The 12,740-nt window shown below is 39.6% G+C and overlaps 1 protein-coding gene across 6 annotated transcripts in view; it reads right to left on the bottom strand.

Moving 5' to 3' along the window:
• LOC122869075 (myosin-11-like) overlaps positions 1-12,170 on the bottom strand; it is a 37,222-nt gene extending 25,052 nt beyond the window's left edge. For 4 of the 6 annotated variants that reach the window (XM_044181646.1, XM_044181643.1, XM_044181644.1 and 1 more), the window contains exons 1-6: positions 11,078-11,783; positions 9,499-9,847; positions 8,558-8,728; positions 4,419-4,575; positions 1,767-1,794; positions 923-1,022 (exon numbers count right to left, since the gene is read on the bottom strand). In XM_044181646.1, coding sequence (XP_044037581.1) covers positions 923-1,022; positions 1,767-1,794; positions 4,419-4,575; positions 8,558-8,728; positions 9,499-9,847; positions 11,078-11,220 — 948 coding nt within the window. In that variant the 5' untranslated portion in view covers positions 11,221-11,783. Of the gene's footprint in view, positions 1-922; positions 1,023-1,766; positions 1,795-4,418; positions 4,576-8,557; positions 8,729-9,498; positions 9,848-11,077; positions 11,784-11,882 lie in introns of those variants that run through there. The other 2 variants (XM_044181648.1, XM_044181647.1) reach the window with 2 other exon arrangements.
• Between the last annotated feature and the right edge of the window lie 570 nt (positions 12,171-12,740).

The following is a 12,740-nucleotide window of genomic DNA, read 5'->3' as shown; positions in this document are numbered from 1 at the left end:
GCAAAAGTGCATTGAAAGTGACTCTGACACACATAATACATTTGTTAGCTAAAAACATATTAGTTTTCTTCACATGTCCACTGCACAGATACACTGTATTCTGTAGCACATGTATGATATTTTAGTTAGTTTTCTCTTATTTCATACTGTAAACAATTCATCTTTTGGCATATTGTCACCAAGGGCAAGTCCTTTAATGGCATCATGAATTTATTTTCATCATGTTTATAGCTGATAAAGTCAGTGACAAAAATCATTCAAGGAACAACGAATATTACTGCAAAAATGTGGATGCTGGTCGTATCTGTTCAGAGTGCTATATGTGTTGAGATCGTATATATATTCATATTTGTTTACATCCCTATTATTTAACAGCTGTAGTTACTAGTTACTGTGCAGATTAAGATTTTACTGTATAAACAAAACACAATATAATCTTGTAAAACAGGATTTAAACTCCGTCAGCCCAACAGTAGTTAAAGTTGGCTCCTAAACCAGCTACAGCATTAAAATACTGCGTAAATAAAATTATTCAGTAGTATCATGTATACAATATTATACCACTCACAGCGGCCAGTCTACATAATGAGTACTCTTACTTTTAGGAGTATTTTTACCTTGTGGGATTGTTATTTCTTCCACCACTGGTTTCACAAAGTCTAATTATGTTTCTTTGATAGAGTTCATTGAAAGACAATACTGGGCAGTGACACCGTGTCTAAGCCTAACCCTGTGGTTCTCCCGTTGTATAATTTGTTCTTGAAATTCATTATTGTGATATATTTAACTTCTCTTTGTAATCTGTCTCGTTCGATCAAAGTATTATTTGGCCGCTCTGTAGATCCAGTTTTCAAGAGCAATCTTTAAACACTTCTTAAAACATCTTGATGAAGTTTGTCAAGCTGAAGACGTTTCTACTCACAGGATTCACGTCCTTCTTGCCCTTGTGTGAGGAGGCGACGACAGCCAGGTACTGAATCACCTTCTTGGTGTTTTCTGTCTTCCCAGCTCCAGACTCACCTCTGGGTGACAGAGCAGAGGCGAGGAGAGACGGGTGAAAGGAGAGAGATAGATTATAATAGAGAGCAGAAGGGCGAGTTAAAAATGGAGACGGGATGACAAATAACTAATGTTAATTAAGGTATTTTTTTTTCAATTGAAGCTTCTGTGACAATATTCATTTCATGAACAGTAGATAAGGGCTGAAACAACAAGTTGATGAATCAAATAGCTGATCAGCAGAATAATGGGCAACAGTTCTGATAATTAATTAATCGTTAAAGTCATTTTTCAAGCAAAAATGTCAAAAATTCACCAGGTCCGATTTCTCAAATGTGAATATTTGCTGGTTTTATTTGTCTTCTATGATAGTAACTGAGTATTTTGGGGTTGTCTGGACAAAAACAATCATTTTCAATATGTCAGCTTGAGCTTTAGGAGATTTAATTTGATATATCTATGTCCTGACATTTTATAGACCAAGCGATTAATCGATTAATTGAAAAATTTGCCATGAGATTAAATTGCTAATGATTTTAATTGTTAGTTGCAGCCTTACATAAATCTGAACATAAATCTATATACACAGTCACAATGTGGGGACTCACCTCCCACAACGTACATCATTCAGTTTCAGGGTTAACACTTGGTTTAAGGGGAATGTAAGGGAACGAATGTAAGTAAATGCAATGACCTCTTAAGTGATGGAAACAAATTTGTGTGCTCACATGCATGGGACGGTGTGATGGAAAAGTGTTTTGACTCACGTGCAGAGAATAGACTGATCCTCACGGTCTGTGGAGGGAGAGAGGGAGATGTTAAAAGGGGGAAATAATGCGAAATGTTAACTGAGCTGAACTCGTAAGTTGAAGCCAAGCTGAACAGGCCAAACATGAACTCCGAGGCGGTGGCGCTTCACTCGGACACGAGAGCAAACGGCTCTGAAATCTCGTTTAGGGGGAGATTAGCCTCCATCACTCATATCATCTAAAAATAGCAGGTGGATGCAGGGCTCCATCGCTGTAATCTTGTCTCCCTGCTCCATGTATGGCCATTCTGGAGCTGAATGGAAAGTATGGAGTTGGTCTGAGGTCAGTGGTGGACCATCCGGAGACGAGACGGCACGCTCTTAGGCTTCAGCCAGGGCTGCTCACTGCCACCATTCCACTTTTATTTAGTAACTTTCATTTGGTAATTGCATGTGTGTTTGTTTGATGAAATGAAAAAGCATTTCAGAAAAAGTTCACCACTGGGCTTTAACACATTTTGTTTTGGAGGAATATTGGGCTATAAATCAGCAGTTTTAAATGTGACCATTTCCCCCCAGAATTGTATAGCAGTAACAGTAGCAGTAATACAAGAGGCGGCAGTAACAGTAGCAGTAATACAAGAGGCGGCAGTAACAGTAGCAGTAATACAAGAGGCGGCAGTAACAGTAGCAGTTATACAAGAGGCGGCAGTAACAGTAGCAGTAGCAGTAATACAAGAGGCGGCAGTAACAGTAGCAGTAATACAAGAGGCGGCAGTAACAGTAGCAGTAATACAAGAGGCGGCAGTAACAGTAGCAGTTATACAAGAGGGCGGTAACAGTAACAGTAATAGAAGAGGCGGCAGTAACAGTAGCAGTAATACAAGAGGCGGCAGTAACAGTAGCAGTAATACAAGAGGCGGCAGTAACAGTAGCAGTTATACAAGAGGCGGCAGTAACAGTAGCAGTAGCAGTTATACAAGAGGCGGCAGTAACAGTAGCAGTAATACAAGAGGCGGCAGTAACAGTAGCAGTAATACAAGAGGCGGCAGTAACAGTAGCAGTAGCAGTAATACAAGAGGCGGCAGTAACAGTAACAGTAGCAGTTATACAAGAGGCGGCAGTAACAGTAGCAGTAATACAAGAGGCGGCAGTAACAGTAGCAGTAGCAGTAATACAAGAGGCGGCAGTAACAGTAGCAGTAATACAAGAGGCGGCAGTAACAGTAACAGTTATACAAGAGGCGGCAGTAACAGTAGCAGTAATACAAGAGGCGGCAGTAACAGTAGCAGTAATACAAGAGGCGGCAGTAACAGTAGCAGTTATACAAGAGGCGGCAGTAACAGTAATACAAGAGGCGGCAGTAACAGTAGCAGTAATACAAGAGGCGGCAGTAACAGTAGCAGTTATACAAGAGGCGGCAGTAACAGTAGCAGTTATACAAGAGGTGGCAGTAACAGTAGCAGTAATACAAGAGGCGGCAGTAACAGTAATACAAGAGGCGGCAGTAACAGTAGCAGTAATACAAGAGGCGGCAGTAACAGTAGCAGTTATACAAGAGGCGGCAGTAACAGTAGCAGTAGCAGTTATACAAGAGGCGGCAGTAACAGTAGCAGTAGCAGTTATACAAGAGGTGGCAGTAACAGTAGCAGTAATACAAGAGGCGGCAGTAACAGTAGCAGTTATACAAGAGGCGGCAGTAACAGTAACAGTAGCAGTTATACAAGAGGCGGCAGTAACAGTAGCAGTTATACAAGAGGCGGCAGTAACAGTAACAGTAGCAGTAATACAAGAGGCGGCAGTAACAGTAACAGTAGCAGTAATACAAGAGGCGGCAGTAACAGTAGCAGTAGCAGTAATACAAGAGGCGGTAACAGTAATACAAGAGGCGGCAGTAACAGTAACAGTTATACAAGAGGCGGCAGTAACAGTAGCAGTAATACGAGAGGCGGCAGTAACAGTAGCAGTAATACGAGAGGCGGCAGTAACAGTAGCAGTAATACAAGAGGCGGCAGTAACAGTAGCAGTAGCAGTAATACAAGAGGCGGCAGTAACAGTAACAGTTATACGAGAGGCGGCAGTAACAGTAGCAGTAATACGAGAGGCGGCAGTAACAGTAGCAGTAATACGAGAGGCGGCAGTAACAGTAGCAGTAGGAGCAGTAGTCGTAATAAACTCACAAAAACACATAAAATACAAGAGAAATGTATAGTTAAAAGTAGTTAAAAGTAAGGTTGTCAAAAGTATCGACACTTTTTCGATACCATATGTTTAAAACGATAAAGTCTCCGTTAATTTTTCATTTTATAGTATCCAAAGTACAGACGCTATAAAAAAAACCCCAACAGATCTTCAATCAGATTTTCAGCCCAAGGATGCACAGATGAAACAACGGGGAAGAAAATCAACTGCTCCGTACTCAAGCAATTGAAAACTGCAAACTGACCCTTTAATGTTAGGGTTAGTGCCTAGGGAATGCATTTATAGACACCAAAAAGTACGAAAATATGTTTTTATTTTTCTAGTAATATGGTGAATTAACCCCTTAAACCTCAATAGCACTTTCCATCGAAAACTAGTAAGTCTGAATTCATTCACCAGGTGTGACTTTAAATAAAAACCTGCCACCAGCCTGATATATTGATTTATGTACATACATACATACAATTACCTTGCATCATGTTCCTGTAGGCGTTGTCTGTGATGGAGTAGATGTGTGGCGGCACCTCGTGACGTTTCTTGCCCTTATACATCTCGATGATCTTTTCGGAGTAGATGGGCAGCATCTTGTAGGGGTTCACCACCACGCAGAACAGACCTGAATACGTCTGTGGGGGGAAGAGAGAGGAAACTGAAAAACCACATCATTTTACATCACCACGTTAGAGCAGTTTTACAGTGATCTTCCTATCTGGTTCGTTAATGTTGTTAAATACACTCACACTTAACAGATTCCCTGATTTCCCCTGGAATGCTGTCCCATGATTTTTCAGGAATCCCAGGACTAGTGGGAACCTTGTGTGCGTGAGAGATAAATCATATGTACCTTGCATGTTAATGTAGGTTGTCTAGTTTCATATAGATAATGTCAGGACTTCTATAATACTTTGTGAATTGAAGTGTTCTCCTATAAAACGATGTCAGCTGCATCGTGTTTCTTCCCTTTACCTTTAACCGCCCACCTTCTGATTAAAGTTCAGGTGAAAGATGGCGGTGTTTCAGTTAAGGCCCTGGCCTGTGTGACAGTATCAGGTATTTTACTCTTTCAGGTCCTGCCTGATTGCTTGGCTCCTCCCACTCCACTGAGGGAATGGCCTCACCTGGTACAGGCCAAGATGGCTCTCTCTCTCTTCCTCCTAGAAGGCTGGTGCCTTTCGGTTTTGTTTGGTTTAATTGGGTTTAGTTTATCCTTTGTTCATGCCACATGCAACACTAGCTTATCACATACAGTTTTCATAGTATCCTCATACCCAGTAGGCGATTTGTTAATTTTTAACAGGGGGGACGGAGGGTTTCCAGGTTCGTTTCGTTCACCCGCGACTTGCGAACCCCCCGGCTATAAACTTTAGAGAATATTATAGATTCAAGACGAAACTGACAGAAGGGCGGGACTCAGAGAATAAATCGCAATTACAAATCCGTCTGCTACTTCAGCACCACAGACAGCAACATGGGTTTATCAATACACAGCGAGTTAGGCTGCTGATATTTCAGAGCCACGGTCGGGGCCATAGAGTCTAACTTGCACAAACCTCAGAAAAGACAGCAAAAAGCTAAAAGTGAAGATGCTGTAAATGGTTGAAACCATCAGTTCACTCCAAATGGCAGTAGTACAAATGTAAACTTGGCCAAAACTACAAAATACCATTAGACAACCCCATAAAGCCATCCTTCTATCAAAGGGGTTTGATAAAGGGGTACTTAGGCCCATCTGATAGGGCTGTGGGGGTACGTCTGTCAAAAAAGGTTGGGAACCACTGCCCTAGACCACCAGGGGGCCCAGCTCTGGCGTATAAGGTTTCTATCCAATAAGGACGGCGAGTGTGCGTTACGCAGTGCGGCTGTGGGAATGATAATTTATGCTATCTAACTGGAGCCTTTATATTTCCCCAACATAGTCTGTAGCAGCAGTTATCTCTCAGGGTGAAATTGCTGATGTGTGTTGTTCATGTAGTTATTAGCATCAGGCTCGGGAATAAAACTACTCTGAAGTGATTTTCTGGCCCCAGTAAGTAAATAAACAAGTATATTGATATACAGGTACAGCAGCAACTTTGCAGAGAGAGCAACGCAAAGACCTTCACAAGCAAATAAAGACTGACAATAACAAACACTAAACATCTCTGAGAGGCCTGACTGTACACGAAGGTTTGCAGATGCAGACACTCCTGACTGAACTAACATCTACAGACAGGAAGGTTGCTCCAGGACACGAGGGACCAGCAGAAGCTCGGTCAGCTGGTTTAGAGTTTGGACTGAAGGACAGTCAGTCCAAGATGACATTTTAAAATAATAAATAAATAAATAAATAAATGTTCAAATGTCCCTGTGGTGTGACGTCAGAGATGCAGACATTAATGGTGTCTACAGTCTGAGGTCGACACACATTTACAGAAAGTTTCAATCAGCCCATCCGGGAAGTGATGATGTGATCACAGCAGAGCTGAAACACTTAATCAATTACTCGATCGACCAACCATTTTGACAATCGATTAATAATTTAAGCCATTTTTTTTTACTTGCAAAACTGCCAAACATGGCATGCTGCTTTTTTTAAATCTTATATGATAGTAAACTAAATAACTTTGGGTTTTGAACTGTTAGTCACAAAAAACAAGCAATTTTAAAACATCACCTTAGTGAAAAATGTCCTTCAAAATTTCCCAAAAGCCTGATTCTATAGACCAAACAATCAATCAACCAATCGAGAAAATAGTCAGCAGATTAACTGATAATGAAAATAATTGTTAGACGCAGCCCTAGATCACAGTAATTAATGCCATCTATTCTAATCCCTGAACCAGCAATGTAAAAAAAAGTGCACATTTGTGCTTCATGTAGTGACCATATATATATATATATATATATATATATATATATATATATATATAGATAGATAGATAGATAGATAGATAGATAGATAGATAGATAGATAGATAGATAGATAGATAGATAGATAGATAGATAGATAGATAGATAGATAGATACATATACACACATATTACACAAGCCTTCACACTGACTTACTGCACCGCCTCATCACCAAACATCACATTGTTGACTGAAATTTGAATTGCACAAACTCTACAGATCGCTATATTTCAGGTTTAGATTTAGATTGCTATAAATAATTTTGTGGACATATTTACTTTACGTTGTGCGACTCTTCCAGAGGGTCACAGCTCATATTCAGAGTTCAGCGTATGAGATTTGTTTGGCTGCTCAGATACTGTCTGCTCATATATGGACTGGAGGGACTGGAGTTCTTAACTTCCAGTGATCTTCATGGCAGTCTGTATTAGATACATCAGCTTGGATTTTAATTTTACATCCCGTGCCTTATTAGACCTTGTAAGACTGACTGAAAAAATAAAAACATAAGCTGTTGATCCTTCCAGTACATCCTGAGTATGTAGAGAGCAGCGTGTCTGCACACGGTCCCTAAACAAGGACTTTTCCACCTGAACGTGGGGTCAGTATGAACTTAAAGGGGTTTATAAGCTGAAACAAGAAGCAGCGTGTTCCCTCTGATCTGTGGTCACCTGCTGACTTCTACTCAAGTAGCTTCTTTTTAGTACATAGTTCTCTTTATATTTAGGTTTACGTGTAGATTTAAAAGTGCTGCTGTTCTATCTTTTTCCACACAGAGTCAGTTTTAAATGTTCTGGTTTAGAAGATTAAAGCACCTCACTTTTTTATTTCTATTTTTGACATAAGAACACTGAGTTCAGTTAGATTTTCATTTAACCTTCATTATTTTACATTTGAATTATCCAGAGCCTTTGGTATGCAGACCCAAAGTCGTCCTTTTAAAAATGAAATATTAAGTTTCCTAACCATGAAATGTTTGAGTTAGTATATATTTGTGTTGGTGATGTTGAATTGAAGTTTCATTTATTAAGACTGGAATCTAAGTGCAATATTGGATTTTTCTGTAACTGAGTTTTCTGTTCAAAGGATAAAAAAGTGCAAACACTTAATTTTTTTAATATTCAATAGTATGTACTTAATTTTTGGTTTCTTGATGTCTTTTGTTTCATGTTAGTTCTGTTTTCCTTTGACTGGCAAGTTTCTTCTGCTCAAACTTTTCACTTTTAACACCTGAAACAATATCTCAGAAAAACCTAAGACAAACATTTCCGGAGAACAATGATGTAATAAATGTTGTAAATAATAAATGTTGTAAATAATAAATGTTGTAAATAATACATTGTAAATAATGATACTTATACAGGGTATTTGGCATTGTAGAAGCAACTGGATGATACTTCTTGTGGAATTGGATGACTTTTATGCTGTAATTTAGGCCGTGCAGCTTTATTTTTCTGTTGTGTCTTATGCTAATTTATCATTATTATTGTTATTATTATGTTTTTCTATCCTTTTTCTTTCCCTTATTCTTCTCAAGGACTTCGAAGTGATTTAATTGGCATAGTCAAAGAGCATGTTTTCTTTTTATTGTGCCTTGACAATAAAGATATGTTTCAAAAAGAACATTTGGTTCAGATTAAGGTTAGAATTAGGGGCTGGGGAATGCGAGGGTCCTCTAAAATACAGCAGCACAGACGTTTGTGTGTGTGTGTTCCTCACATAGATCAGACTGGAGAAGTATCTCTCTCGCAGGTTGTGGAGGACGGAGGCTTCGTTGAGGAAGGTGAGGGCGGCCATGTCCTCCACCTTGCTGAACTTGGGCGGGTTCATCTTCTGGATGTCGTCTTTGTTCACCGTCGCCTTCTGACCGTTGGAGAACTCCACCAGCACCTGCAGCCAAGAACCCACTCTGTCATGAAGCTTTGTGTGCCTCTGTGTTGTCTTTGAAGACCATCATTTTTTCCATAACTTCACTTAATCAATACTGTATGTATTGATATCAAGCAGCTCTGTGCAGTTTCTATATGTTGGCATAAAGTGGCAAAAGTTTAACTTATTGGAGACATTAATACCCAGATATCATATTACAGATAAGTAACTAACTTTGTACCAACAGATAAAAAAAGACAACACAAAAACTCTCTGCAAGTGAAAATTCAAACTGCACCTGGAATAAAATTACATTTTTGAAGCCCAGTTCTGATTGGTGCCCATGTGATTTTAATTTTTGGGTGCCTGTTTACATCTACATCTTTAAAACCATGACATTATGTTATTGTTGTTATTGATTTATGTGACCATTATATTACTATTATTATTTTTTATTTTATTTTATTCATCTTTTAAAAAAAATATTTACACATTGGTCTTGTTCCTAGAAAGACAAGGGTGACTAATAAAATGTTTATTCACTTTAATGGAGATAAACTGATGCAGTTTGTTGCCTTGTTGTACTGTTTACTTGTCTGCTGTTAAAGGACATCTGAACTGTTCGGTGGCTCATAATTAAAAAACCGGTCAGTTCGATCTGTAGAACTATTAAAGCGTTAAAATACAAAGGTTTTAAAGTCACGTGACTACAGCAGCATGCAGCGACAGCAGCGAATCTGTGACACTGCAGCATCATCTGATAATGATGACATCATCAGGGTGTACATTACCTCATCACCCTTCTCCTCCTTTATGCTGGCCTGCTCGAAGCCCTCCCTCTCCGATGGCACCCACACCATCTTCTTGGCCGCCCAATCGGCTTGCGCCACCCCGCTGTTGCGAAAGTCATTTTCCAGGAAGAGGTACTTGCCGTCGTCGGGGGCTGGGTCAGCCATGTCGGAAATATCACCGTTAGTGGTTGAATCAATCTGAAGCGCGCGGGCGGCAGAGTCGGAGTCAACTGCTGGTAGTTCAGAGGCAGTCGAGCTGACGTCTGGATCGTCACTGGCGACTGGGTCAGCCTCTGGTGGGTGGATGGAAGTCGGGTTGACCTCTGACCTCGGTTTGACCTCTGGCCTGCTGACATAACAGACGACCGAAATCAAACACTGAAAATCTGAACTACAACACACGTAGTTTATTGGATAAAACATTGAGTCCTCCACCAACGAGGCTGCAACAACATGTTAAAGCCTGAACGTTAACACAACTTCTGTTAATTTGCTTGTTGCGATATCTGCTGCTATATAAGGAATAGTTTGACATTTGACAGACCGCAGCACGAGTCTCTGCTGCTTTGCCTTCGCATCTTCACAGTGACGACAAGACTCCAGCAAATCACTGCTCCGAGCCAAGAAACAGTGCGGCACAAAACCCAACATAAAACCACAAATTGTAGTTTTGTACAGATTAAACAACCAGGATATAACATGTTAATTAGTGAGCTTTAGACATGCTGGTAAGCAAAAATTATGTTACCTTTGGACAAAGCCAGGCTAGCTGTTTCCCCCCTGTTTTATGCTAAGCTAAGCGGTTGCTGGTAGCAGCTTCATATTTACCATACAGACATGAGAGGTATCAATCTTCTCATCTAACTCTAGGCAAAAAAGCAAATAGGTGTATTTCCCAAAATGTCAAACTATTCCTTTAGGTCCATCTTGATTTAATGCAGCCAAATGTTTAACTTATTAACTCATTAACAAAGTCAACTAAAAAAAGTCTTGAAGAAACTGACCTCTGGTTTAAAATTTTAAGTATTTCTCTGCAACATCAAATATTTCTGCCTAAAGAAGCAACAATGTCTTTAGTTATTATCTATCGAGAGTTTAATCCTCAAAAATAATATTATAAAGAGTTCGGTCTTCTTCATTAGGACTGTGTCAGTCTGGTTGATCAGCTTTGATTGACAGAGTCGGAAACATAAGCAACCGGCTGTCATCACATTTTGATTCAACACTAAAACAATTTTGGATGCAAAGAGCAAAATTACACACAGCCTCAAGCAGAGGAGGCAAAACGACAGTCACGCTCTCTAAGATTTGCAGTTTTTGTGCAGATGTTTAAACAGCCACACAGCTCTTTCTTTACGCATCATCACACAGAAGACTGAGAACTGATGAGAACAAACGAGCATCAATAAAACACAAGCATTAGCTCTCTCTCTGTCTTCCTCCTTGTATGACTCAAACTGCTGTCTTTGCATCTGAGTGTCACGCAGATCATTTACATTTGGTTTTAGTGAACTGCCTGACAGATTACTGCTGATAACGGCCTCGGTACATTTCCCTAGGTTTGCAATGAGCTACTTACTCACTTATCCTTGCCTCTGCCTCTTCATGCAGGTCACAAGGCTGCTTTGACCTCCCATTGAACAGCAGGCAATAAAACATGAAAAGCAGCACACAGATAACCCCTATAATCAAACAACTGAGCTGCCATGCTGGAATGCCCATGTTTGGCTAACCCTTTGCTCCTGGTAGCTTGGTAGCCCAAAGAGGGATGCTAGGGACTTAGCAGGCATACTACCTTATAAGGTGCAGCTCATGTGTCCAGCCAAGCTTACCGTTTACACCAAAATGGTGACTTGTCACAAGGTGCATCCATGTGTGGCCTTCGGCACACAGGCAAAACAGAGCAGGTATGTGAGCAGAAATCAACATCCAGCATCTCTAATGAAGATTTCTGCCATATTTACTGAGAAATGTAATGCTTTAAGAGAATGTAAGAAACCAAACCACATTAATGATTAAAATACCATCCTGGAGCTTATTTAACCGTCTGCCAACTCTTTAAGAGATTCGGGATAATGCAGCAGGCTACTGCTTTTTGAATTAAACTTTAAAAAATAAAAATTCTCATATGCATTTATCAACAGCAAATATTAACACATGTTGCCCGTGATGTGTTTTGATTTGAAAAGTGACAGAAATATGACTTTTAGTTTGTCTTTAAAGGTATTATGCACGTTTAGATAATATTAATAGCCTTTGTGTGTAATCGAACAGGCCATTTCAGCAGAATCCCTTGCATAAAAGTAGAAAAAGTCTCTTCCTGTCCCCTGTATTGAAGCTGTTTCATTTCATAAGAAGAAAAATAAAACAATCGTTATACTCACTGTGCAGTGCTTCAGCCCTCGGTGCAGGATGGAGGCTCAACTCCAGGGAAATGAGAATATCATGTCAGGTAAATGAAGTGATGATGATGGTGATGATGTCCTTCCTCCTCCACACTATTTAAACTGGCCCGCGACACCTGGGGGTGGAGCAGCGCGCGCGACCCGCCTCCTTTCCAAAGTTGGCAGAGGAGAGGTTTAATTGCTCTACCTTCAAATTAAAAGCTTTGAATCGTAGATGTAGAGTGGTTTACTGTTACTGAATAATTCTTTGTGTGAATTTTGTCCCTAGTCAGCAGAGGTGGAGAGTGAATTTACTCAAGCAGTGTACTTAGGTACAATTTTGAGGTAGGCTACTTGTACTTTACTTGAGTATTTCCATTTTCTGTAACTTTACTTTTACACCACTACATTTATCTGTAGTTACTAGTTAGTTGCTTTCCAGATTAAGATTTAAGCACACAAAAGATTAGTTTATAAAAAATAATTCATTTTAATAGAGGAAATTGCCTGAAAGTAACTCCACACCCACTACCTACAATATTAAAATCAGGCTCACATATGAATGCATCTGTAATAATAATGTAATATACTGTATAATAGCATCACCCTAACAGAAGCCATTCAGCTTCATAATGAGTACTTTCATTAGTACTGTTAATTTGTTTTGTTTGAGATGTAAACTCTTTAAAGCTAAACCTCTTAAATTTTACTTTAAAAAGATGTCATGTTACTCAGTGTATTGGTGGGGGGGTGCTAGTATTCATTTGGCAAATTTTAAAGCCTGTAGATACTTAAAATCAAAATTAATAAATAAGTAATTTGTAAGAACTACATTTAATAAACACATAAACACATTAG

Source organism: Siniperca chuatsi, linkage group LG21 (assembly GCF_020085105.1).
Source record: "Siniperca chuatsi isolate FFG_IHB_CAS linkage group LG21, ASM2008510v1, whole genome shotgun sequence".
Classification (NCBI taxonomy): domain Eukaryota; kingdom Metazoa; phylum Chordata; class Actinopteri; order Centrarchiformes; family Sinipercidae; genus Siniperca; species Siniperca chuatsi.
This window is presented reverse-complemented; position numbering and strand designations above follow the sequence as displayed.